At 35.6% G+C, this 27626-nt stretch overlaps 1 protein-coding gene across 1 annotated transcript in view; it reads left to right on the top strand.

The window, feature by feature from the left end:
* LOC140141339 (voltage-gated delayed rectifier potassium channel KCNH1-like) overlaps positions 1–27626 on the top strand; it is a 267524-nt gene that overhangs the window by 228313 nt on the left and 11585 nt on the right. The window contains 6 exon segments of the mRNA XM_072163175.1: positions 6732–7124; positions 9741–9843; positions 9846–10163; positions 13499–13698; positions 17925–18177; positions 21702–21898. Of these exon segments, the coding sequence (XP_072019276.1) occupies positions 6732–7124; positions 9741–9843; positions 9846–10163; positions 13499–13698; positions 17925–18177; positions 21702–21898 (1464 nt within the window).

The raw sequence follows: 27626 nt of genomic DNA, 5'->3' as shown, positions 1-27626 counted from the left end.
AAGAAAGTGCACTTTGATATTGAAATGGAAAATTATAAGGAAGTTCAGCCACTTTTGGCATCCATAGGTGAAGTTGAAACACAATTGATCCAGTCAGTGATACCGCACGAAATTGGAATTAGTACAGAGCTAGTAGAAGTGGTATCACACAGTGTATGCGATGAAACAGGCCCTTCACAGGCTCTGGTGCACAACGTAAAATCTGTCAAAGCTGAAAAAGACTGGCAAAACAGGTATCACAACTTGAGCGGCTGAATTCGAAAGAGCTAAAGCGGATGAAAGAGGTGCGTAGTCAGTAGTATTATTTACATTAATTGCAAGTGCGACAGAGCACACAAAGACGAATAAACACACTCACCACACACTAACTACACGCACCCCACACACACCCCACGCGCGTAAGTAGCTCAAAGTTAGAATTCTCCTTGGAATATAAAGCAAGCAAAATATTCATGTATATATTCCTGAAAGGTTTTTATCAATACATTAATAGCTATTAAGTATCTTTCATGCTTGTTTGGAATTAACCACATACATACGCACCCCCACAAAGATGTATGTAGGTTACATGTTTATGCATGCGCACTCATATACATACACACTGGTCCCACACCCCACGCCCACACAACGACACCGACACCCTCCCCAACACAATCCCTCTCACAAAGTTTGTACAAATGGTCCAAAGTTGTACAAGCTTGACTAGACTGGAGATGGGTAGTTCCTAGAGGAAGATCATTTAAAACAAACACACCCCTACCCTCCCCTACAATCCAGGGGCGTAGCCAGGAGGGAGCCGGGGGAACGCACTATAAAGTGTCCTTACAATGACTAAAAATGGGACAAAATTGATACATGGGGACGAAAATTTGAATTTGCCCCCTCACACTAAAATCCTGGCTACGCTACTGCTACAAACGTTATTTTACAACTACAAATGTTAACTTATTCCCCGTCAACGTTAAGAAAGCGTCGCATCTTCAAATCATTACGACGCTTCAAAAGAAAGCGTGGCATCTTCAAATCATTACGACGCTTCAAGCGATCGGTTCTGTTTCAAACGAGGTTGAGCCCGTCAACATTCCTGGGTAAACCTAATAAAATGTATCAGTATATTTTTATCAATGTGTTCGGCGCCTTGTAATTGCATAAAACATGCCACATGATGTCAGTATGTAAATAACACAAAATAATGTTGAAGACTTTGGTATAAGGCAGATGCATATTGTATTTTATGTTGCGTGGGTGTCGATGGCGAAGAGAAAGATAGAGCAGTCAACGAATATATGTGCTAGGGATTAATTAGGAATTGGCGCTGTCTTTTATACCAGCTGTAGTTATGTATTATGTATCAAGGACATTATGTTCATAGTATTACATTCGTGAGAGATGTACGGTGTTAGAACCAGTATATATTGGGATTAAGATTTCATAATTAATTACACGGATATAAGGCATCAGAAACAAATTTGTACGATCTTTGGATCGATCGTTGATGCTGCTTCGATGCTTGTTATTAATGACCTATCAACTAATTAATCAGAATTAACGCTATATTTATATTGGCCAATATCTTTATAGGCACAAATTACCGTTTTATCACAATTAACAATAGTAAATTAATAATTTCCAGTATAACATGTATAACGTACTTATCATAAAAGGAACAAAATGGTTTGATGACCTAATGAGCATAATGTCATTCTTAATGTAATTGATTCATCTAATATAGTGAGGGTTGAGAACCACTTGACTCGCAACGACCTTTTCAATCGGAATTCGGTTACTCCTTCAAGTAATTTTACACGAAATTAGGGTTATGGTTAAGGTTAGGATTGGGATTAGTTTAGGGTAAGGGTTAGGGTTTTGATTAGGATTAGGGTTAGGGGTAGGATTAGGGGTAGGGTTTGGATTCGCATACACGAAATAATTACATGAAGGATCGACCCGGAATTCCTTGCAGCCAGTACAACAGATTTAAGTTTCACATCGAAATATAGAATTGTAGTATTCTGTTGATAATTTCAAGCAATTTAAATTGAAGACTTCAATAAAGGCAATGCCTCTTTGTGTGCTCAACTCCTATTGCCATATCATGGCCTTGAGGTTGACTAGTATGATGAAACTAAATGAGCAATCATGGCATGCCATCCAAATATGAAATCCCGGTATAAAATCCTACAAAGCAAAAAAGCAACGTCACAATAGTTCCTTTAACGTCTTGTTATATTGTAAAATACATCCGAAATTACTCAGCTATTTTTGTAATTGTACATTAAAGGTTGTTTGGCAGTTGTCATAGTAACTATAGCAATTTCCTTGAAGGATAAAAACCAATTTGAAGTGGGAGTGAAAGAAACCTATGCAACATTTTAAACAGAGGCATACATGAAAGCTTTTCTCTGATCAAATATAAGAAATGCCATATCTATAAATTAATAAAACCCGAGCGGAAAATTCGTTACTTTGATATACTAATGGCAAATATCTTTTATGCAAAATTTTGAATATAGGTGTTACGGAAAATAAAGATAGTAAAAAGACAATGTTGCTTTTAGTTTATTACGTAAATCGCTATAGTGGCTTGATTTGTTTATGACAACCATCGAGGGCAGTTTGGGTGGGTCATTTTCTTTAGTATCATATAGGGGTCATTGACGTCAGTTTCGTTTAATAAATAAAAGATGGACTTGTCTGTAAGATCTGTAAGAAAATAGCTGCCGTGTGGGCTTAACGTAACCTACTACTAAGTTTTTCAAAGTAATACAGGCATCAGGGGATGTATACGGTATTTGACATCGAGCAGCTATACTTAGCTTTACAACATTGACAGAGTTTGTTAGCTCGTGTAACAAAACAAAAGACTGGTGTAGAAGGAAGAAATTTATTGAATGATACATGATTCCAGGCGGCGGATGACATGATCGAGCCGGCAACTTGTGAAACCACCCGGCCGTATGGCATTTTCCAATATAGTCGAGTAGTTTTGTGGGGTTCATTATCGAACCCCAACGGTTTTAGCTTTTATTTATATTATTTATCAACATAGGCCTATTTGTTTGTGATATTTCAAGCGTTTTAAAATTTCAAAATAATCTCATTCAATTACACGGTTGACGATGAAAATTTACTGAATTTAGAGAATGCAATGCGGCCACCACCTGCATGATTCGTGGTTTCGATGTACACACAACATCAAGTGTGACGTTATTCCTAATATTGTTATCTCAAGAACTACTATAGAGGTTATCCATGTTCTATAAGCTGCATGTCCTATCAACGACTGCTATACCTTGTTTAGGACATTCTAAAGAAGTACCTGCATGTGCAACCATGACTGTTTCAAAATAGCCCGCCAAAGTCATGCAGGTAACTCCGAGGTCGTGCATTGAATTATTTTGAATGAGGAATACTACGGGAACCAGTGCCTTTTGTTAGAAGTCACACATGAGTGAAGTGGATAACCTCTATTGCTTTAAAATGGTGAAACCATTGTGCAATTTACATGAAAAGCACAAAAATTGCCACAGATGTATAGCTCTTGAATTGCTAAACAAATTTGAAGTAGGGCCAAAATTAATGATTTCCAAGATGGCGGATAAAGGTCATTAAAGTTTATTCAGAGGTGAAAGTTTAAAAAAAACGTAGTTTGACTGATATGTGACGTACGGTTCTCGAGTTATAAACCAAAAGGTCAAAGGTCATATTTTGACCACCACAAGGGTCAAATCTGGAAAAATGCTCAGAAGCTAGATGGTCTCAAATTGTTCATCTCGCAAAAACAAGTCAAGTAAAGAATAGTTTGCACCATCTTTGATGTTTTGTTACATAGGTATCATCGCAAATAGGTCATTTTGAAATGTAAATATCAATTACTAATTGTTTGATCGCAACGTTTATGGGTATGGTTAAAAAGGAATATTGATTTACATTACATTATTTTTATTTTGTCATATCTCGCCTCCAGTTAGTCATATCTCTCTCAATCACTCTCGCCTCCTCTCCTCTTCTCTCCTATTCTCTTCTCTCCTCTCCTCTCCCCTTTTCCTATCTCTGGCCCTAGCTTAATATAGAATTTTAAAAAAGTTCACGTCTGACGTACTTATCAATCAGACTTCACGCGACTCGCGATTGGTTAATGTTTTGTTATTTCGGTTTTTATCTATGCCTTTCCGATGAATTTTTAATGTTTTGTTATTTCTGTTTTTATTTATGCATTTTATCATAGCTCGCTCTCCTTTCCTCTCTCGCATTTCTTTCTTTCCCCTTTTCCCTCTCTCTCTTCCTCGTTTTCTTTCCCTTACTCTCTTTCTATGTTCCTCTCCTCTCTCCCTCTCTCTCTCTCTCCCCCTCTCTCTCTCTCTATCTCTCTCTTCTTACCTTTTTCATTCGCTCACATTCTCTTCTCTCCCCCCTCTATCTCTCCCTCTCTGTTTTTTCTCTCTCTCTCCCTCCGAAACAAAAGTCACGATGCTGTACTAAAAGCATTTGAATTAAGAAATTATTGATTGAGTTCCATGTGAAAGTGGCAGCTTTGACGCTATCATAATGTGTTAAATAATTAATATCGTGATGTCTGCCATTGATTACATCGATTATTTAGCACTTCCATGGTTTATGCCGTCCACAAATAACATTGCCATAATAATAGCAATGCAATAAATACAAAATTCGTTAAATTGATAGATCCCTCGTGCTTTTGTACACATTAGTATCAAATGGGTATTTTAATTTCAGTGTAATTTAGTCAGGATCAATTTTATTTATTAAAATCGGTCTCATTGTTACTTAAGCACCTGCTACGTTATATTAAAACGTCTTTAACTTGTTTAAAATGTAACATTTGGTATATTTGAGATGGCTATTCCAATGGAAATCTTTACACCCCCTGTGGGTGACATGACCTTCATCGCCCACACAGGGAGTGTAGATATAAAGTGGAGGCGGCCATTCGGGTAAACTCCATTTAAAATTCACACACCCTGTGTGGAAGATTAAGGTCATGTCTTCTATAAGGGGTTTATGTTTTTCAACTGGAATAGCCAAATGACCATACAATATAACCAGGCATTAGCGCCAATCAGGCTTGAACCGTGGGGGGGGGGGATCGACATGAATTGTCTGAAAAGAACAAAACATGGTCATTTTGCCGAATGGTGGGGGGAGGCCCGTCCCCCTATAACCCCACCCCACCCCCCATTGACGCACATGACTCTATGGACCATACACTGTCCATGATATAACGTAATGTTTTGAAATATTTTGACCACAAGAACCTTAAATAGTACATATTTATAATTTGTAGGATTACGAACTATGAAAAAATAAAGAAAGAAATGAAATCATTTTCATACGTATGTCAGAATCAATATTTACAGCATTGGCATATATTTGTATTTCTATTTTGATTTAATTATTCTCTGTTATTTACATTTCAAATTTCTGTTTAAAATTCTATATCTTAAACACATATTTTTATCTTATAAAATTAAATGTAAGATATAATTATTACTTATTCATACGATTGCACGAAATAGCTTATATTGGTATTGAAATACCCTTATACAAAAGAGCACTTATGAATATTTATTGTTCTTGGAGTTGAACTTTTTAAGCGATTAAAACTATAAAATCAATCTTTTATTCAACAGTAAAGACTAATACAAGTTTGAAGTAGCATACTTAATATAAAAACCGTCGTTAGCCAATTTTTATTCGAATATATAACCTTAGATATATTAGTCAACAGTCTTATGTGTAATACATCTATCCTATTCTTCAATTATGTAATTAACTTTTCTGATTTTAGTTTTTCTTTTTTAGTAACTGCCAACCACTAATGTAATCTGCCAATACTTATAAGTTTTGTCACTTTATTCTACAGACATTTTTGTCATAGAATTTTACACAACTAACAAAAACCGTACTGTCTTATATTAACTTTTTAACAAGCACATTAACAAATATCATTTACATAACTTTATAGATTGTTTGAGAGAATGTTATTAACTTTCAATGCGAAAAATTATAGTAAAAGTAAAATCCACTGACAAAAATAGGAATAATAATTACATTTTGTGTGACATAGTAACACTATAATGAACTCAATTATTGGAATTTTAAAAACAAATTTCAACTTCATCTGACAAAGGGAACAAAAATATTTACTAATTACCATTTTATTAAATATTACAAGGAGAGGGGAGCTTAAGCTTATAATCAAGGTTGAACTTAATCCACAGCTTGCGTTTTATTCTCAAGAAATCATAACTTCTCCACGATCCTGGCGAAGGTTTAACGGTATTACCGCGTCCAACGGTAACTAAACCTGACCAGAAATAACACAATTTGTATGGTTAACCGTTTAATAAAGCAATCCACCAATCAGAGTTTTAGTATGTATGTAAGGCACGACATCGTATTAGGTCCTATAGTGCTATCGGTGCCCGAATTAGTACCGATGGCTATTTTGATCGTACCCTGAACATTTGTACAGTGCATTCGTTTGTATTAAAATGGAAAAAAAATACTACTATGCAACTGTTATTATTATGCTTGAAACACTTACATCTCCAGGGAGCGATGTTAGGAGTCATCGGTACCTAAACGGGCTCCAATAGTTCTATAGAACCAGATTCGATGTGATGCCTAATGATAACCATGTTAACTGCTTCACATCATTATAATGTTATAATTAACACATTTGTATTATTGTTTCTTTGTTTTAACAGATGATGTCACTAGATGCCGAAGTCCTGCCTCAGTACAAACGAGAAGCTCCAAAAACACCTCCTCATATCATACTTCATTATTGTACATTCAAAGCCTTTTGGGACTGGATAATTTTAGGTCTTACTTTCTACACTGCCGTCGCCGTGCCTTTCAATGTGGCCTTCGATGCTAGATCGTCAAAAGAATATGTGATGATGGTTATTGACGGCATAGTTGACATTGTATTCTTTATAGATGTAATACTCAATTTTCATACCACTTTTGTGGGACCTGGTGGTGAGGTGGTATCTGACCCTAAGATAATACGGATGAACTATCTAAAGACTTGGTTTGTCATAGACTTATTATCGTGTCTACCTTACGATGTCATCAATGCATTTCAACAACAAAATGTAAGTATATATGAAACATTTCGTCAGAAAGTCGCTGAATTTAGAGAATAAAAGATAGGATTTTGTCTTTTGCCTATCCAATATCGTGTCATAAAGGATGGGCTGGACAATATTTTGACTAGTGGATGCCGGCGCAACCAGCATCTACTACGATAAAAACTTTGACCAGCCCATCCATTTTGACACGATATTGAATAGGCAAAAGACAAAATCATATTTTAATTTTATTCTCATTACTTAAAAACTGAGGGGTAATTTTTTATATAATTTTATTTGAATACTTATACACCGTTTCGTAAACTAAATCTAATCATTTCTTTCTCAATTTCAATCAAATATCAGCAACGGAACAATTTTTCGCTTTTTATAATTCTCGATTTGGGCTCCATCATATTCGCTACTTTATTTATTTGTTACTGTTTTACTTAAAGCTATTATATTAGTACGTATATCCTGATATGTCAAGTTCAACATTATATTGAGAATTGGGTTTTCGCTTCTGCTTCTGGCTTACAACCAGCTACGACACAACTTACATGTAGTATATAATTTCCATGTACGAATGCCCGCAGTGGTTTCAAAATACACTCTGTTCCTATGGTAACCCGATAACAAAATATTGAGACATATCTGATAACAAACTGTGGCGCAATTGCAATTGTAGCGCAGTCTCTCTCTCTCTCTCTCCCCCTCTCTCCATCTCTCCTTTCCTTGTGCACTCTCTCATCATGATTTACTATTAGACTAGAAAATGAGAGCAATCAGATTTAAGGGATAGAGATTTGCATAACACCCGTATCAGGACGAATTAGGTATCAGTAGTGTTACATGGGCGCCATTTTTGGAGCTTTTAGGTATGTTTTATTGGCATTCCATAGCACCTGAGCTCAATGTTGTTCTCAAGGTGGATTTGCTTTCCTTAAGGTCCACAGAGATTTATGATAGGTACTGAAGTAAATATAATATTCATTATAATTTCAATCCCTAACCTCCACTAATAATTTATCGCTAGTCTAAATCCGGGACTGCATTCTCGAAGCTGTCTTATAGGAAATGTATTACCTGGAGTGTTGTGACTTATTTTACTGCAATAATCCATTAAAATTGCGTTTATTATTTGGTTTTATTTTGGTTATTAAAGCATGGAACACGTTTGCAAATATCTATATCTATATATTAGTTCAAGAATATGACCAACGTACCAAAAAGTAGTTTGGCGGATTGAAACCCAAACGTTTTTAAACAAAAAAAATATATGGTGTACAATAATTTTTCAAAGAATTGACTCATGATGTTTCATGATTTTCTAAATCACATCATAGGAGGTGTATTTGTTCGTTTTGTCGTCTTCCATACTTCTTAAATGATACTGGTGATTTTTTAAAAAGATAGCCCCTTAGGCATACGGGTCTTGTTATTTTGACTTAATTACTCAGATGATTATATCATTCAATTAACCAATCAGAAGTCTTGTAAGAAAGACAGAAGTGCCCATGGTGTTAGGATCTGTTTTCCAAATTTTCATTAGCAGTGAAAAAATTGTGTTGATACGATCTGATCCAATCAGATCAAACCGGCATTCATACATAAGCGATAACAGCGCGCGTGATTGGTTGAGAGCCGGGCATAAACAAAATTAATGCCCGGTGGCACGGATGTGCGATCACGAGGTAGGGAAAACGAAGAAAATTCACGTTTTTATAGTGTTACTTGATATTTTTTTTAAAATTATTTTGATGAAATAAGAATCGCAAAATATTCTCGTATGTATGAACGGTTGTTTATGCCCTCGGCATGAATTGAAAAATAAGCAAAAATACAGAGCAAAACGCAATAATTACAAAAGAAAATAGACATAAAAAGAAAATGTAGTAGGCCAGGGACCGTTAGCGATATCAACACCAGTGATCTTAGGTACAGAGCAAATTAGCAACGGTATTTTAACAACTCAATTTTATTGGGCTGAATGAACCAGATCGTGTCACATATCATGACATGATTCTTATTGTATAAAAGTCGCTACTCAAAGAGTGCACTTTCAGCTGAATATTAAAGATCTTGCAATTCTTCAGATGTGTCCAAATTTGAAGACTTAATGCATTTCGCAAGTTTTGGATTATATAAATCTGGATTAACTACGTTCATGACGAGTGGCATTTTTTTAATATCTATGATGTAGATTCTCGGGAATTGTTATAACTTATATGCTTTAATAGATATCCAAAGTATAATCTAAATTAAATTCCAAGATCTATCCTATTCAAAGCATTATTCTGACTCACGTATTCCATCATAAAAGTAAGAAAACAATTACCTCTGTCACTGTATGGTAACATTGTATCAATAGTAACTTCCGACAGAGCTCCTTAAAAATACAGTTTAATTTGCTCGTCAAATGAAACAAAAAATTATCCATGTTGCCGAAATGGGTTGGCCTATAGGTCTTGTGATGTTTCTTTTGTTCGCCGGGTGGGGAGGACCAGTCACGAGCGGGCGTGCCTTGGGCCCACGGGCGGCCTTTTGTTGCTTGGGCCATTCTCATAAAATGCCAGTTTGACAAAAAATAAAGAATTACTTTTCTTATAACATTATGTTTTCTTTCTTTATCTTTTTCAGCATCAACTCAGCAGTATTTTTAGTGCTTTAAAAGTAGTGCGCCTTTTGAGATTGGGACGAGTAGTCCGAAAACTGGACCATTATATTGAATATGGTATTGCCTTTTGATACTGCTGATGTTAACTTTTCTCCTATTTGCACATTGGTTAGCCTGCCTATGGTACACCATTGGTCTACGAGAATTGAACAATGATAGGCATAATGGATGGCTTTGGAAATTAGGCAATGACACCGGAGATCCTTATTATTTAAACTTAACTGAAAACAATAACAATGAAACTGTTGGCGGGCCTGATATAGGTATGAAATATGTGTCCGCATTATATTATACAATGAGTAGTTTGACCAGTGTTGGCTTTGGCAACATTTCTTCGGTGACAGCAGCGGAGAAGATTTTTACAATATGCATGATGATTATTGGCTGTAAGTATCCTTTTTTTGTTGTAAGAAATAACTTTTAACTTCATCATATGAAGGCGATATCTCAGTGATAATAAACAATCAGATCCTTAGCCATTCACTCTGCCCAGCAAACACAAAAACGTTTTAAACGTTTTAAATAAGTTATATTATGGCTTTTGGTTTAGGTAAATACGTTTTAATAACATTTAAATGTCGGGTTATATAAAGGTCATGAAAACGTTTTGTATGAAAACACACTACAACAACATTTTTAAATGTTGTCAAAATGTAATTGTAAACTATTTTTGCAAAATTTTTTGCCAAATATTTTGTCAACACTTGAATAACATTATGTTAAAATATTTGCACCCAACAAACGCAGAAATGTTCTTAAAAAGGTTTTTCAAAACATTTTAATAACATTTAAATGTCGGGTTATATAAAGGTCATGAAATTGCAAATATTTTGGGCAAACATTTTTCGCAAAATGCTTTTTTTTTCAACCTAAAAATAACTGTTTAGAATGTTTTGTATTAAGTTTTCAAAAATGTTTTTAAAAAACGTTTTATACCCTTTATATAACCCGACATTTAAACGTTTTCTGCAAAACATTTTGTGTTTGCTGGGCAATAGATTATCAAAAAATCTTTTTTTAATGTTATGAAAACGTTTTATACCCTTAAGGGCTGGGGTATGAACGTTTGGACAGTATTTATTTTGGGACATTAGAGCACATCAGACATATCGAATTGCATTCTGAATACGAAGAATGTCATTCTGATATCAAATAATTTTGATTTTTGACATTCGCAATTTAATACACATTTTATGGCAAATCATTAAAAATTGATATTTTTGATATTTAACAGTACTTGAAGTAAAATTTATAAATCTGATGATTTATACTTAAAGTGTATGTAGGTGGGATGAAAAGCCGACGATCAATTGAAAATTTTGACCTTTTGTATTGAAGATATGGATTTTTTTTCCCAAAACACCAAAAAAATTAGGTCTTTTGGGAAAAAATCCATATCTTCAATATGAAAGGTCAAAATTTTCAATTGACCGTCGGCTTTTTCCCTGCTACATACACTTTAAGAATATATCATTAGATTTATATAATTTACTTCGAGGACTGTTATATATCAAAAATTTGAAAAATATCAAATTTTTATAATTTGTCATAAAATTTGTATTATATTGTGATTTTAAAAAAATGAAAATTATTTGATATCAGAAAGACATGCTTCGTATTCAGAATGCAATTCGATAGGTCTGAGGTGCTCTCATGTCCCACAAAAAATACTGTCGAAACGCAATAAACGCTCATTTTGGATCCCTTAATAAACCCTTTATATAACCCGACATTTAAACGTTTTCTGACAACCTTTTATAACCTTTTGCGAATTATGTCAAAAACGTTTTGTCTTTGCTGGATGTATTCACTTTTTCGGTAAATGACGCATCAATGCGCACATCGTTACTGCGCAAGGTTCAACATGCGCAGTGAAGTTGTGCGCATCGATCATGCATCATCTTGGATCTAATCAAAAACGCTTTTAGGATTTACTAAAAATGTGAATTGCATTATGGAATTGCTATTTATAGATTACGTACAAAACGTCAAATGTTTTATGTCAAAACCTAACAAATTTTCCCGGGCATTTCAGTCATTTCGATTTACATTGATTGATGTTACGAAATCTACTGTGCTGTATCGTCCTTGCCAGATTACTTGATAAGTGTGCATTATTTAACACAATTTAAACTTAATGCGCGGAATTGCGCGGCTCTTCTAAAATATTTAGCATACAGGTATTTTGTTTGTTTTAAAATTGTAAGAGAATGAAGATTCAAAATCCAGCTTCATATATAAAAAATTATTTGCTTGATCGGAAAAGCTAGTATTGGATAAATTTAAAAGAAATAAACCAGTTTTTTTAAAAAACAAACAGGTACACATACACCAACCCCACACCCTCCCACCCTAATACAATGCAAATAACTGTGCGTACCAGGGTCGTAGCTAGGGTGGACCCGGGCAACCCCCCAGAAAATTTACAAGGATAAAATGGGGACGGCAAAGAGTAAAGTGTCCTTAAAATTATTAAAAATGGGACAAAAAATGACAAATGGGGACGAAAATCCTGGCTATGCTACTGGTGCGTACTGCTTCTTCTTCTAAAAGAGTACACTGCGCTCGTTGAGAGTGATACTTGAATACAACGAAGGACACACCAATACGTCCTATAGTAGTTCTGCAAAGCGTTGCTTGGTCTAGTGGCTCTTTAGATAGATTTCGCAGAAAGTGAAGAAATTCATTCTATCAGTGTACGTAGTCAATTTGAAAATAATGTTAAAGTTCAATCTGCAGTCTGAGAAATTTATGAGCGCTGACACAGAGCCATTGGATGATTAGTGATAGGAGACATTAATGGCCAAGATTTAACCCAATTTTGACATTTCCAGAGCATAGCAAGACAGACTATTAGTTTAAATAGTATTTACAACAAATGCTTATGTCGTCTGCTCGACAATTGCGCGGGAATCTTTAACCTATATTTGGCTGCTATCAATCCTTGGTGAACGCAAATATATAAATAATGCAGAATATAAGCCGTCATATTCTGGGGGTGGTCAGCATAATGCGTTTCAAATAAGATTTAATCTGGATTGGTCATGTTTGCTTTAAAACGCTTGACGTTTAGCGTGAAGATGCGGAGCGCGGATACATCCTCTCATGTGGCCTACTAATGAAGCCGCCTTCTAGAATAAATCTTTGTTGAGTAGGTTTTGTTTGTTTTCAATCTAAAGACATTTAATACAAAGGATGTTATATCTAATCTAGTGTCAGGAACCTGCCCGTTTATGCCGGATACAAAATCTGCTTAATCACTCATCAGCATTTTGAAGATTATTTTGTCTTAAATATTGTAGTAGGCTACTATTTTAAGGATTAAGAGCTAGATATTGGATTTTGGATGTGCATCTGGACTATTCCAGTTGAAATCCATTCACCACATATGGAAAATATGACCCTAATCATGCTAATCTTCCGCACAGGGAGCGTGAATTTGAAATGGAGGTTGTGACTCCATTTGAAATATACACCCCCTGCGTGGGTGATGAAAGTCATGTCTTCCATAGGGGGTGTACGGATTTCAACTGGAATAGCACAGTTAATGATGAAAAGGATTTAAAGAACTAGGGTAATCATAAATAATACGTTTTGTTCACTTAATATTACTCCATAATGGTCATTTCTATAACCATGAGTATATATCTTAAGCGAGTGCGTTCTACACCCAAATAATTTGCTGTATTTTCATTCTACATTCTGCTAACCTCTTCCACAGCCTTGCTCTATGCTTCCATCTTCGGTAACGTAACAACGATTTTCCAGGAGTTTACGTCCAATACAGCCCGATACCACGAGGTGCTGAATAGCGTGAGGGAATTCATGAAATTACATCAGGTTGACAAGCAGCTGGCCGAGAGAGTGGTGGATTACGTAATATCGTCATGGGCAGTAACGAAAGGCATCGACAAAGATCGGGTAAGTGGTGGTGCCCATGATGTGAAACAATAAAGTAAGATGGAGGCCAGAGGCCCAAATATGCTGGGTGGTTGTAAATTCACTATTTTTCACAAGTCACAGCTCAAAATCGTATACCCTTTTACATGCTAAAAGGATATGGTTTATGGTTATAGATTTTAGGTTATGATTAGGGTTATAATAAAAGACAAAGATAAAAAGACTAGTTTGCGTCTGACGTCATCTGTCAATCAAATTCGAGCACGGTTTATTTACAATTGTCGTGATGATTATGAGTTGCTGAACGCGGCGGTAAAACTGGGCGCCTTATTGTTAATTTTGCCCCATCAAACATACAAACCATCTCAAAAGTTAGGTCTTTATAGTAGGAACCTTTCTCTTGCGAAGGCACCATGTCAACAATGCCTAGAAAAGTTGCATTTTGCCTTGTAAAAGTACGTAATTTTCGCCATTATCTGCTATTCTTTTTCTCCGATCGGCACCAGATAAATCGACCTTCCTTGTATGCGCTGTTAACCAATCAAGGATCATAGAGAATTTGATTAACAGTGACGTCAGACGCAAACTAGTCTTTTTATCTTTGTCTTTCACTATAGGGTTTGGGGTTTAGAGTTAAGGTTTGGTAGCTAGCTCTGTCATACTATCTTAATTGCGTTCCTACACTTTTATGTTAGATTGACCATGGTCGAAGGAGCAAATTGGATCACATAACATAACTGACTAAACGCAACAGATGCAAATGAGGTCTAATTATATTCCTTGTGATTCAGAAATGGTTGCTATTCCAGACCTCAATTACTGACGTCAATCCCATTAATGTTTACTCTAAAAAGGAGATTTAGCAGATCTACAATCTTGTCAATCATACAAATACGTACTATACACGAAATGTCAGTTTCATCACTGTTCTCATCAACGTTAGCAGATTCAGCAGAATGCTACTATTGTTGGTATTTAGTATTTTATATAGTCAAAGTACAATATTCATCGTCAATGCAGAAACATAAATCATTTTCTGTACTCTTAAGTCATGTTAAATTCAAGAGATTTGCGAGAATCCAATTTTAGATCAGTTTGATCTTAAATAGTGGCAAAGTTGTACATGTCGACTTTACTAGATACTGCAGGCTGAAGTTAACCCTTAATGTCGTAAGCAGCAACATTTTAAAAATAGATTCTCGTGACTAAAATTTAAATTTTAAAACAACTGAAAATTTCAAAGTGTTTGCATGTGCAGTGATTCTTGTTAAGAGGGCTTAAATATAGTACAATTTAAGTACTTATTAATATAAAAAAATAACACTCAAGCTAACAATATCAGATTTCAAAGAGACCTGTCGTACCGAATTAATCACAAAAATGAATTTTCCAGGAAAACAGCATCGAGAGATGAAAAAAAAATCAGAAACAAAAAACGTAGTAATAAACATTAATCAGTAATCTGATAATACGTTGTGCATATTGAATTTAGTAATCAAGGTTTGACTTTGTAAAAAAATCCCTTGACAATCAAATTTTGTGACCTGAACAAGTAAAACATGGAAAATCAGAACAATGTCGTCATAGCTGCTTTTGAGTTATTATGAGCTAATTTACTATTGAAATCCGGTTGTTCTTTGTTGTTTCAATACCTGTTGTTTTCAGTAGTTTGGATATGTGATGTCTCATTTTGATAGCATTTATATCATATTAAAAGCGGATTAAAGGTTCTCTATCATGATACAAATATCTCAAAATTTACTAGTCATGATAATTATTTTCCGCATGATCAGTTCATAAATATTTCGTGCTGAATTTATGGTATTTTTGACTTAATTTGAATTCGCTGAAGAATTGGCGTAAACACCTTGACATTGGTTTTGAAAAGTACAAGATTTGTTTATTCATCTAATGAATGTTACAAATAAAGTAAAATGGTGTTATCATGGGCACATGGGCATTGAAAGTACATAGCGGATGTACTACTGTCCAACAGAGGCCCATTAAACATGATCATAAGTATCAAACACTTGATCTTTACCTTAATAATGCACAGTATCCCTTTGACAGGAAGGAACAATCACGTGGTTACATTAAACTAAGCATCTGCTTCGTTAGTTATCGTCAGATACGTTGTTGTACTTTGTGTTAGCAATCTGGTTGAAATAATGCATTCAATGTAAAGAAGGATGTATCTCCTGTGTTATGTAATTGTAGATACTGCCTATTTACCTGAGCAGATTGAATAAAAAGATACCATGTTCAAATGAAAAAGGCAGTATTTACTTTAAATTTTACGAAAAATATAAATGGAATGTTCATTATTAACGAATTTTAGTGTATGTTATACCGAAAAAGACAGTAACTTCAATGATATTTATGCACACATACTTCGTGTTTATTTGAGAGACAGATATAATGCAAAACCTGCCTTCATCCCAGATAAAAACTAGTTACCTTTAGTCGGGTCTACGCTCAAGCATGTCAAGTAGATTGTGATAATAACTATAAGCAATATTAACAGACGCTTGAATTTCAAGTACGCTTCTTTGATGTCCCTAGTTATTCTACCTTGACGTGAAGACCTAGTTAAGGGGGTACTACACCCCTGTGATAAATATGTGACTATTTTTGCATTTTTCTCACAAATTAATAACACACTGGTAACAAAAGTTATGTATATTATTGGGGCAAGGAATCCAATTACTACACTGAAATTTCAGTAAATCAAGACAAGCGGTTCAATAAATATGATAGGAAATGATACATCCTACCGGTACCTCATTTTCTATCACAAGTATCGAACCGCTTGTCTTGGGTCACTGAAATTCCAGTGTAGTAATTGGATTCCTTGCCCCTATAATATACATAACTTTTGGTACCAGGGTGTTATTAGTTTTGAGAAAAATTCAAAAATATCCAAAAATTTATTGAGGGGTGTAGTACCCCTTAACATTTCTAAGTCATAACTGAAGAGCTTAAGAGCTCATTTCAAAAACGTGTTAAGTCAATTTGAGAATAATCATGGTTTTATACTTTTACAAGAACACATAATTTACACATACTTCGTGTTTATTTGAGAGAACAGATTTAATGCAAAACCTGTCTTCATCCCAGATAAAACTAGTACCTTTCGTCGGGTCTACGCTCAAGTAGATTGTGATAATAACTATAAGCAATATTAACAGACGCTTGAATTTCAAGTACACTTCTTTGATGTCCCTAGTTATTCTACCTTGACGTGAAGACCTAGTTAACATTTCTAAGTTATAACTGAAGAGCTTAAGAGCTCATTTCAAAAACGTGTTAAGTCAATTTGAGAATAATAATGGTTTTGTACTTTTACAAGAACACATAATTGCATATGCTCCTTTTTTGACAACACAATACCCTAGTGAAGAGAAATCAGAATGTTTCAGTCACAAGTGGATTTACTTACTACACAATTTACTTATTAGGATTTTTCTTTTTAATTTTTGACATGGAGGTCTTGGAAATAAATTACATTGTATACTACTGTGTGTAATGCTGTTTATAACATTTTATGTGAATGTTATACCAGGAATACCAGACATACATAATCTACACTCATCTGCGATAGCATCCAAACCTTATAAATGATCATGAAACAATAATGGTTTGCGATAATAAACAATATGTGACCCGGTCAGGCACAATGAGCACAATGTCACCGAGGTTGCCTTTTAGCTAATTTATAACTCAAATCCTTGCCCAATAGTTCAACTATAATTATTTAGTTTCTGATGTTAATGGCATTTACATCTAATTAAATCTGATTCAAGAGTTCTGTATAAAGATGCAAATACAATTATATCTTCCACAACATTGTCCTTGATCGTGTCACGTATATGGCTATTCCAGATAAAATACGCAAACAACCCCTATGGAAGACTGGACCTTAATCTTCTAATCTTCCACATCATGACACAGGGAGTATGAATTTCAAATTCCATTTTAAATCCACACCCCTGCATGGGAGCTTAAGGTCATGTCTTCTATAGGGATAGTATGAAATTCAACTGGAATAGCCCATTATGCTTTAATCTGATCCCATTTCATGGTTTAATATGGCATGTCCAGACGGTACCTGACAAGAATTATCACACCACTACAAAGCCCACTGACAGAATTATTTAAAGAACATAGATAACATCGAGTACAGCAATCTAGTTCATGTGACACATTACTAAATAATAAATTACTTTTCTTTTCTTCTTTCTCAAAAGGTCTTAAGTCACTGTCCAAAAGATATGAAAGCCGACGTTTGCGTCCATCTGAATAGAAGAGTGTTCAATGAACACCCTGCGTTTCGACTAGCGAGTGAAGGGTGTCTACGAGCTCTAGCTATACAGTTTAACATGTCCCATAGTGCCCCGGGTGATCTACTTATACATTCCGGTGAAAGTGTAGATCAACTTTGTTTTGTAGTGGGTGGCTCGCTGGAAATCATACAAGATGATGAAGTGGTTGCCATTTTAGGTAAGTGCTTTATTGTGGTGTTAGCGGATTCTTGAGATAAGCTTATATGTTTAATGCTCTGCGTGCTAGCCATGCGGAAAAAGTTTTCAACGGAAAAAGTTCAAGTTTTGAAATATTTTCTCAAAATATCAATAGCTATCTTAAGAACTGCTGTACCAATACTAGGCTTGTTTGTACTCATTTTAATGCATTTTTCATGCTGATTCCAAATATGGTCATGAAAATTTACATTTCTGCAATTTTTGAATTTTTGAAAAATTTTGAAACTTGTCGTCTGCAGTCGACACCCGCGTGAAGAGAGTTAAGGTCGTTGAATTGAGTCAATATATGTTGTGATTCCATCTTCATTGGTAATGATATATGAGTAATGTATGAATCTGCCACTCTTGTAATACCTATGAATTAAATATGATTAATTGGAGTTGTTCTGGAGAACTCGTAATGACAAGAGCATTATAATGAAGAGTCTGGATCTGTTGCCCTTGGGACTCCAAGATGGCCGAATTTATAGCAAGAGCCTAGATATGTTCACCTCTTTTATTACTGCATAGATATGTTCACCTCTTTTATTACTGCTAAGTTCATTATAGTATTTCAGTGAATTCAGGTACAAATCGATTATTACCTTTGGGTTGTCATGGTTGTAGCAAATTTAAATTGGATATTAATTTCATTTAATTGATTAATAATATCGAAATTCAAAATGTAAAACTTACATACAGATGATGTTATCATGTTTTAGTCAAATTAGCAGATTTGTGTATTTTTTGAAACCCTTAATATCAGTTGAGGGGCTCGCTGTCTTGAAGTAGCTGTAATGTGGCTACAGGGTGGGATCAATAATACGTACCGTTCCCTGTTTTGGGGATTGGTCAAATGCAAGTGCCAATGCCATGTAATTTTTTCCCAAGACTGTACGATCAATCGCAATTATATTAAGTATCTAATGGATGTGCATACACTCTATAGCCAATCAGAAAAACCGTTAGAAAATACGCAGAGGGCGCATATATTGTATAATTGCACTCCAGTGCATTTTTGCATACTACGCGTTGTGCGTTCGCGTTTTGCAGGATTGATTAATTTTCTTGAACAGTGTACTTCGGTTACATCTATAAATGCGCTTTTATAAACACGCCCGGACCCATGGCCACGACATACTAAGACCAGCAAGCGTGACCAAATCCTCATGCATTGACCACTATGCAGAAAGGGATAGGAACTCCGTAGATAAATATCATCAAATGAATTGAATTGCAAAATTATTACATATTTTGCAATTTCGAATTTGTAATATGTTATCAAAAACAACATTTTAAAAGTATTTGAGGACGGAAAAAAATATTCAACGACGGAAACGTTTACAATATAAGCACAAAGTTGAACAAAATGTACAATTTTGCTGCACAGCAGTCCCATGTTGTTCCGCCTTTGCATTCAAATGCATAGAAAGACCACTCGCTATGTAGAAGGTCACTTCGAAAGTTACTGTCTATAAGCTGTTATGGCAGCGCGGAGGTGGTCACGTGCGCATTTATAAAAGCGCATTTATAAATATAACCGAAGTACACTGTTGAAGGTGGATGCATTGATTTTGGTGAAATTTCTCGACATGTTTAGTATTTTGTTTGTTTTGAAAAATAGCAGAAATTGGAGAAATCCTTTGAGGTGTATGAAATAGGTTAATAATTACAGATCTCTTACTGCTCGAAAGATTGCATATACTTGCGTTGAATATTGATATGTCCAATGCACTCCCCCTGCCGACTCGTGCATTGAACACATCAATATCTCAATACGCTACGCGTGCAATATTGAGTCCAACAAGTGATACGCATTTGATTATCATTGTGTATTCACCATAATATAAATAAATAAAGAATGGGGAAGTTGTTCAAACTATAGTGTTAACAAAAGGTTGGCTAGTTTTCCAATCATTGTGTCCTAAATAATTTCCAAAGTTCAATAGTTAATATTCACCATCATACTGAATTTGATACAGAGTCAATTCCAATGCGAATTCAATTATGTAACACAATTGCTCGTACCCGTACAATTTCCCCTCCTTTGCCCTGTAGCTTATCATCACTCTATTATATCGTTCCTAATGCACAAAGTCTCTACTATATCACAATATCGGTAAATACGGGTTCTGTAATTGCACCATTGGGGTCGATACTATGTGGGTTCATGTTATATAGGTAAAATGTTTTAAAGGGATTTTCTTTGTTCAAAGGAAATTCATCCATCTGGTTTTGAAATAGAAACTGAAGGTTTATTTCCTGTGTAGAAATGAGTTGCCACAAGGAATACCAGGAATGTCCACTGTAATATCAGATATGTGAAGATACCAAGTGTCCTGGTCACCAAAGTAGTTAAAGTTAAGCATGGTAAAGAGAGTTACTGTGTGCCGATGGACACATGTAATAAACGATAAATTTGGCTTTAATGAATACACCTGAACACTCACTCGTAGCGTGGAGCAAAATACTGAGTGTCAACGAAAATGTGGAGGGGGTGCTTTAGCTTTAAAAGAGTATCGTTCTTGCCAACAATATTAAAAAAGGGTGTTTCTGAAAAGCTAACGTTATTAAGGGGAGGCACGTAAACATATCTGCAGTTCATATCTGCAACCGTCAGATATCTGCATTGTGTCAAATCTGCAGTGAGTCGTGTTCATATATGCAGTTTCAGGTATCCAAGAATGCGGTTTGAGGGCAGCTCCCGTGCCTTAAATCGGCAAGTTATGATATTTGACCCATCGATTAAAGATGGTGGATAGACAATAGCTGCCTTTCAGATGCAGAGTTGATCGAAGTGAATGAATTGAATAACACTAAGTTAAACTGGTTACGAATTATCCGCAAGAAAAGATGTTGGTTGTAAAATACGCATGGACTAGAGCGATGAAATTAAGAAACCCACAATAACAATCAAACTTATCAATGGTATTGACAGAAAATATCTCTTACAATGTTATAGTGTCGACTCTACTTTTATCTTCTCCTATTTCATTATTAATGAATTTGTTGTATGTTCACCCATTTACGGGTTGGAGGAAGCATAAATTGAGGACAATGTAGGACATTCAACTTATGGACATATGATCCCGATCAAGCAAAATGAAGAGAATGTCACAAAGGCTGTTTTTGAGTTACCACCAGATTTACCATTCAATGGTTCTCAACTTAACTTGGTTTTGATGGCATTTAAAACCCGATTAAAAGTTCTTTATCGAATGAATTACACAACATTTACCTCATTTGATCGATTGACATATAAAAGGGAACGAAGAACCACGCAGCGCACACTAGCACATTTTTACATGTAATTACGATGGAAAATAAGCTTCGGACATACCTGCCTGTGCGAGGGCTTAAACCCAGACCTTCGGTTTATGAGTCAGATGCTCTAACCACTGAGCTACACAGACTGTCCCTTATAAACAGGTCTTAAGTCTGGTACTTATGGATTGACATACTTTGTTTCTAATGTTAAGCATTTACTCTTTTCTTTACACACAGGTAAAGGTGACGTATTCGGCGATGTGTTTTGGAAAGAGCCAACATTAGGCCAATCTGCTGCTAACGTGAAGGCACTCACCTACTGTGACTTGCATACCATAAAGAGGGATGACCTCTTGGAAGTGCTTGATTTCTATTCCTCATTTGCCAATTCATTTGCTAGAAATATGGTCTTAACGTATAATCTGCGACACAGAGTAAGTACCGTAGACTTAGTGAAATATTTAGGCACCATGTTTAATTTGGTACTATAGCGGTATCGGTGGCCCCTATATATACCGATGGCCCGATGTGTCGTGACCGGGAGATGTAATAAATTCTATGGAGCATATTATCGAAGACCGAATTAGAAAGACTAGTTTGCGTCTGACGTCAGAGCAAAGGCGCGATGTGATTGGTTACCGACCTGCGCAGTACGGCATTTTCGGTGTAGTTGACATGACATCATACGCAAACTAGTCTTTTTAATTCAGTCCGTAATCATAATAATGAGCATTTTATTTGCATAGTGCTATCATAAGAAATTCCGGTAAATTAACATGTTCAAAGTAGGATTGAAAAAGCTAGAGGTATAGTTATCAGGGCATAGCGCTATTAATGACCAAGGTAAATGTGGTGTCTAAATGTTATTCGGTGTTGTTGTTTTTAATTGTCCATTTTTAAAACAGCCAATCTGTATAGAGGATACTGAAAATATAGATGGGATTTAATAGAATATCTCATATTTAGGTAAATACAAGAATGGTCTCCGAAATTCTCTATGGAATAAACAACAATAAAATGGGATGTTGTACCTCGGAGAACAGAATAACCATTAACAAGCACTTCATCTTCATTGGGTGTCCAAAAACTGAAAAAGGATGGGAATAAAGCTCCTCCGAATAAAATCTATCCATCAAATAATAAGACTCTTACGGCAGTTACTTTCAACAGTATATCGAGCCGGAATTGAACTGCAGACTTCGAAAATTATAAAGTTAATTTTTATTACTTCCGTGGTCCGGGTACGCGCTGGTGAATTGCGACCGCGTAGAAGTGACAAGGTCGCTTACTACGCGCCGCGCCGACAACCAACGGTTCAACTGGCTTGTTGTCAAGTACGTTGATCAGCCAATCAGCGTGATTGTTTATGTCTTCTGTGTGTACGCTCGTCTACGCTTGGCGCACAGCTCGGTACCACGGAAGTAATAAAAAATCAACTTTAGCTTTAAATGTTTAGTCCTAAACCTTATTGAAATAATAAATCAAAAAAATCTAGAAGGGTAGCAGCAAAAAAATCATAAAATTACTTGAGATGTTATTTTATTAAACATCTTGTTTCACTCTCCCTTTTCCAATTCTGGGATAATCTATAAATTCCACCTGCGCAATGTAACATTGAAGTAAAAACCTTTTGAAACTTTACTCTGGTGACTTTTAATCTGGGCGGAGCTAGGTTCAACTGGGTGTGTTAGAATATTATTTACATAAGCAAAAAATGATATATTATAACCTACGATATGCCTTATAAGTGCTGGTTGTATACCAATATGTTACTAATACCTGTCACAATATTGTGTTAAGTGTTTCTGTTGTTAAAGAAAACACTTATTAGGAAACCTGACGTTGTTAACTTATTTAACTTAATACTTTACATGCAAAGGCTGCCTTCCGTGGTTTTAAGTGCCCAATCGCATGGAAACTCTGCAGTGAATATGCGTACAGATGTAAAAAAGGAGATGATCGATCATTTGCCCATATTCATCCTAAAATGCATCTTAATTTTAATCTCAAAATATATCACACATACTCTGCGTAATCAATATCTTGTGGAATATATTGCCTTGTCAATAATGTCAAAATGCGTGTGCCGAAAAATGACGAACATTTGCAGTTTTCTTTCCACTACTGTCATATCGTGAAGTACCAAATAGCTGATGTTTTATTAAGAAAATATTTTTGCTTACGAGCCCACATTGACATTGACTGAATAAGCTGTAGTTTTGCCACGTAATTTTGAAATATCTTGTCCACCATTTTTGATATCTGCGACGTATTTAGAAGTTAGAATCAAGACGTCTTATGGGCGTTGGCAAATGATCAATCGGGTCGCATTGTTTTAATCCCGTAATGCTGGTTTCATACTACCCTGCCGATTGCCGCTGAGCGGTGTGGCGCACGCGTATTGCAGACAAACGGACACAATCAAGGCTTGTCATTGGTTAAAACGCAGCGGCAAGCGGCAGGAAAATATGCTGGAGGCTTAAGCCCAACGTCAAACAATTAGTGCTATGACATTTGGAAGCATGATGCCGTTCTTTTCGGATTTAATAGCAAATTTCAGTTTCTCCTGTCCTAAATTTTACATAACCGGTTCAGAAGCTAGCCAACTTACGATACTGACAATCTTGTAGCATCAATTGAAACCAATTGTTCCAGAACCCAATACTTGAGGGCGGGTTAGTGTAGTGGTCTTCTCACTCGCTTCTCACCACTGTGGCCGGGGTTCAATTCCCCGCGGTGCCACATGTGAGTTTGGTTGCCGATCCATGCTCGTCCTCGCAGGTTTTTCTCCGGGTGCTCCGGTTTTCCTCCTGCATCTAAAATCGGACCTCTTCCCATATCCCTGTCCCGTCATATCCGGATGGCATCCCTTGAATTTAGTAGCCTCTGAGCACTATTGGGTTTAGCCTGGCTTCGGCCGAATGTTATAAATAAATAAATACAAAAGTGATATTTTGGATAAAGGGCCTTTGGAACCCTTTTGGGTGTAGTTGGTATAGGGACAAAAACATAAGATATAGATTTCACACACTTCTATCTGCGCCGTTAAACATAGATTCTACAAACAGTGAAGAAGGGCAGCTTTACACAACACATCGAAACGTGTTATAGCACTCTAACAAACCACGATTTATGATTTTCCATATAGCATAGGTATGTTATCCAAACACCTTATAGATCTAATTCCTTTACTAATGGTTGATATATATCCGTGTCAATAACTTGCCATTCGTGATCATATCTCGCAATGAACACCGGAATAGTAAATAAGGAATATCTTTCCATTATAGTAATTGGTACTGATATTTTCTATGAAACGCTACACCAAAATAAGACTCCGTTGTTGAAATGGCTGTCATCTACTTTTTCCCTTTTTAATCATCACCACTGCCATAATGTACCACTATCGTGCTCTAATGGGCTGTTACAGTTAAAATCCATACACCCCTATGGACGACATAAATCTAATCTCCCACATAGGGGTGTAGATTTCAAATGGAATCACTTATCTTGGTAACTCTATTTGAAAGTCACAAAGTGTGAAAGATTAAGTTCATGTCTTCCACAGAGGGTGTATGGATGATTACGGGAATAGCCCAATTAGTGGTTTTTAATAATCTGATTTGAAAATTACAACTAGTGTTTATAGAAGTATATCTATGGCAGGGAATGGAAGCATACATTCAATTACTTAATGCAAGATTGCATTTACGTGGTAAAATGTATTATTAAAACGAGTTGGAATGTTATATTATAGTTTGAATATGTGACTCGAATAGGACATACGTACATTATGGTGAATTCGGTTTTACTTGCTCTTTAGGGTTAAGGGGTTAAATGGATGTTTCTACCTGATATTGCAGATTATGGTTGCTTTCTTCTTCATATGCTTCAAAATTCCAAATTATAAATCTTCAATTTTCAATTCACACAAAAATGAAATATCATTTAACTGTTTAATACTTGAACAAGTTAGAAGTCACCTATTGCAGATTATGGTTGATTTCTTCTTGGTTTGCTCTAAATTCCAAATTATAAATTTACAACTTAAAATTCACACAAAAATAAAGTACTATTAGTATAACTGTATAATACTTGAACAAGTTAGAAGTCACTTATTGCAGATTATGGCTGATTTCTTCTTGGTTTGCTTCAAAATTACAAATTATAAATCTACAATTGTACACTCACACACAAATAAAATACCATTAGTATAACTGTATAATACATGCTAGAAGTCACGTATTGCAATATGCTGTATAGTTTTCAGGAAGGTCGCTGGACATCAAAAGCATACAATACTTTCAGAACAGATAATTGGAAACCATAGAAACAGTTATTTTATTAAACTTAAGCAAAAATGACTCAGCAACCATTGAAGATATAAATGTTGCAATTTTTTATAAAGAAGGCCAAACGCTGAATAGCTTATAATGAAAAGATTCCTACTAGAAGTAAAGGATTTATTTCTCCATAAGTTAATCACAAAATTTCCATGCCAGTGCATTTCAAATGACACCATAAACAACCCACCTACACACATGTCAAGCATTATCAGAATGGTTCACATATGGTAGTCTGGTGGACATAACAGAAATAAGGTCATGTGGTCAGTCTAATTTCAATTTTTTACCAGCTGAGGAGTAACACGGTGGACTCGAAACCAGATCAATCCACTTTCTCGGATTAAGTCAGATCCGACAATGTGTCCTCATAGAATACTCTGCCAAGTATTGCGTAGAGGTCCGTTCATACTACCACCGCATTTGCGATGCGTTGCTTTGCGATGCCGATGTATCGATTACTTTTTGCCGCAACTCGTCAAATTTCCCAGTTAAAATGTATTTAACTTCATTGCGATATCGCAATGTAGTAGTTTACAGTACGATGCAGTGCGGCAACGCATCGCATCGCAAAGCAACGCATCGCAAATGCGGTGGTAGTATGAACGGACCTTAACGCATTAAAAGCACATTTTTCAAGGTTCCTTATGAGGTAACATTGAGATTTCGTCAACACATAATGCCACAGGAGCACTATGCTTTGGGTTTTATAGGTAATGTTCCATGATTTAGGGTTCGGGTTGGGATTAGGTTGTTTCCCGGGAGCGCTGTGTGTTTTTGCTCTTTGGCCTCATGGCGTACAGGCATATTAGACAATAATGGGATCTTATTGATCTTATTCAATATCAATACAAAACCTGTGCATAAGGTAGCCCGAATATGGGCCAAGGATTTACGGATGATATTTGCACCCCCACACATTTTGCTTGAGCAAAAAAATAATAATAACAAAGGAAAAATAACAAAGGGGAACAAAAGTAATTAATAATAATTTTGTGTGGTCACCCGGGTACCGGAAAGCGTGCATTGATACGAAAATTGTACTGACAAAAATAACAGAATTGAAGGTGCGATAGGAACAGAAACAAAAATGAACTAGATGGCACAGGTGTGTTTGAGCAAACACGAATATCTATATCTAAGACTGAAAATTAGACAAGAGCAAAAGAAAGAAAAAGAAGATAAAAGAATACGAAGAAAAACAAGACTATTGAGAATGAATAATAAGAAGAAGAAGAGAAAGATGAGGAGGAGGAGGAGGAGGAAGAGGAGGAGGAGGAAGAGGTGGTGGTGGTGGAAGAGGAGAATGAGGAGGAAAAAGAAAAAGAAGTAAGAACAAGTAAAATATTAAGAAGAGCAAAAACAATAATATAATAAGAAAAAGATGAAGAAAGTTAGGAACATTTACTAGACTATTAAGTTTAAGCTTTCAAAGAGATGTTTTCACTTTTGAAGATCTTGAAAGGCCAATGAAGATGGAGAGGAGACAGATTTGAAATCAATGCTAGCCGAATTAAACATAGATTGAACAAGCCAGATATCAAATTTAAGTCAACACTTTTCTTTTTCTTCTCTGACTCTCGCCATCTCACTCTCTTTGTCTCCCTGATACCGTCAAAGCCACTTGTCAACCTCTCATTAAATTGTGATTACATATCCAGACACGGCATATGGCTTTATACTGACAATAATTAATGCAAAGACAATCCATGGTAGTGTCAGAATACGATAAATATAAAGCCGATTTAAAGTGTACACGGTCAAATAAGTGGCCTTTTTTATTTACAAAATCGATGAATCGTTACTGTTGCGATTCAAT

Source organism: Amphiura filiformis, chromosome 19 (genome assembly GCF_039555335.1).
Source record: "Amphiura filiformis chromosome 19, Afil_fr2py, whole genome shotgun sequence".
NCBI lineage: Eukaryota > Metazoa > Echinodermata > Ophiuroidea > Amphilepidida > Amphiuridae > Amphiura > Amphiura filiformis.
This window is presented reverse-complemented; position numbering and strand designations above follow the sequence as displayed.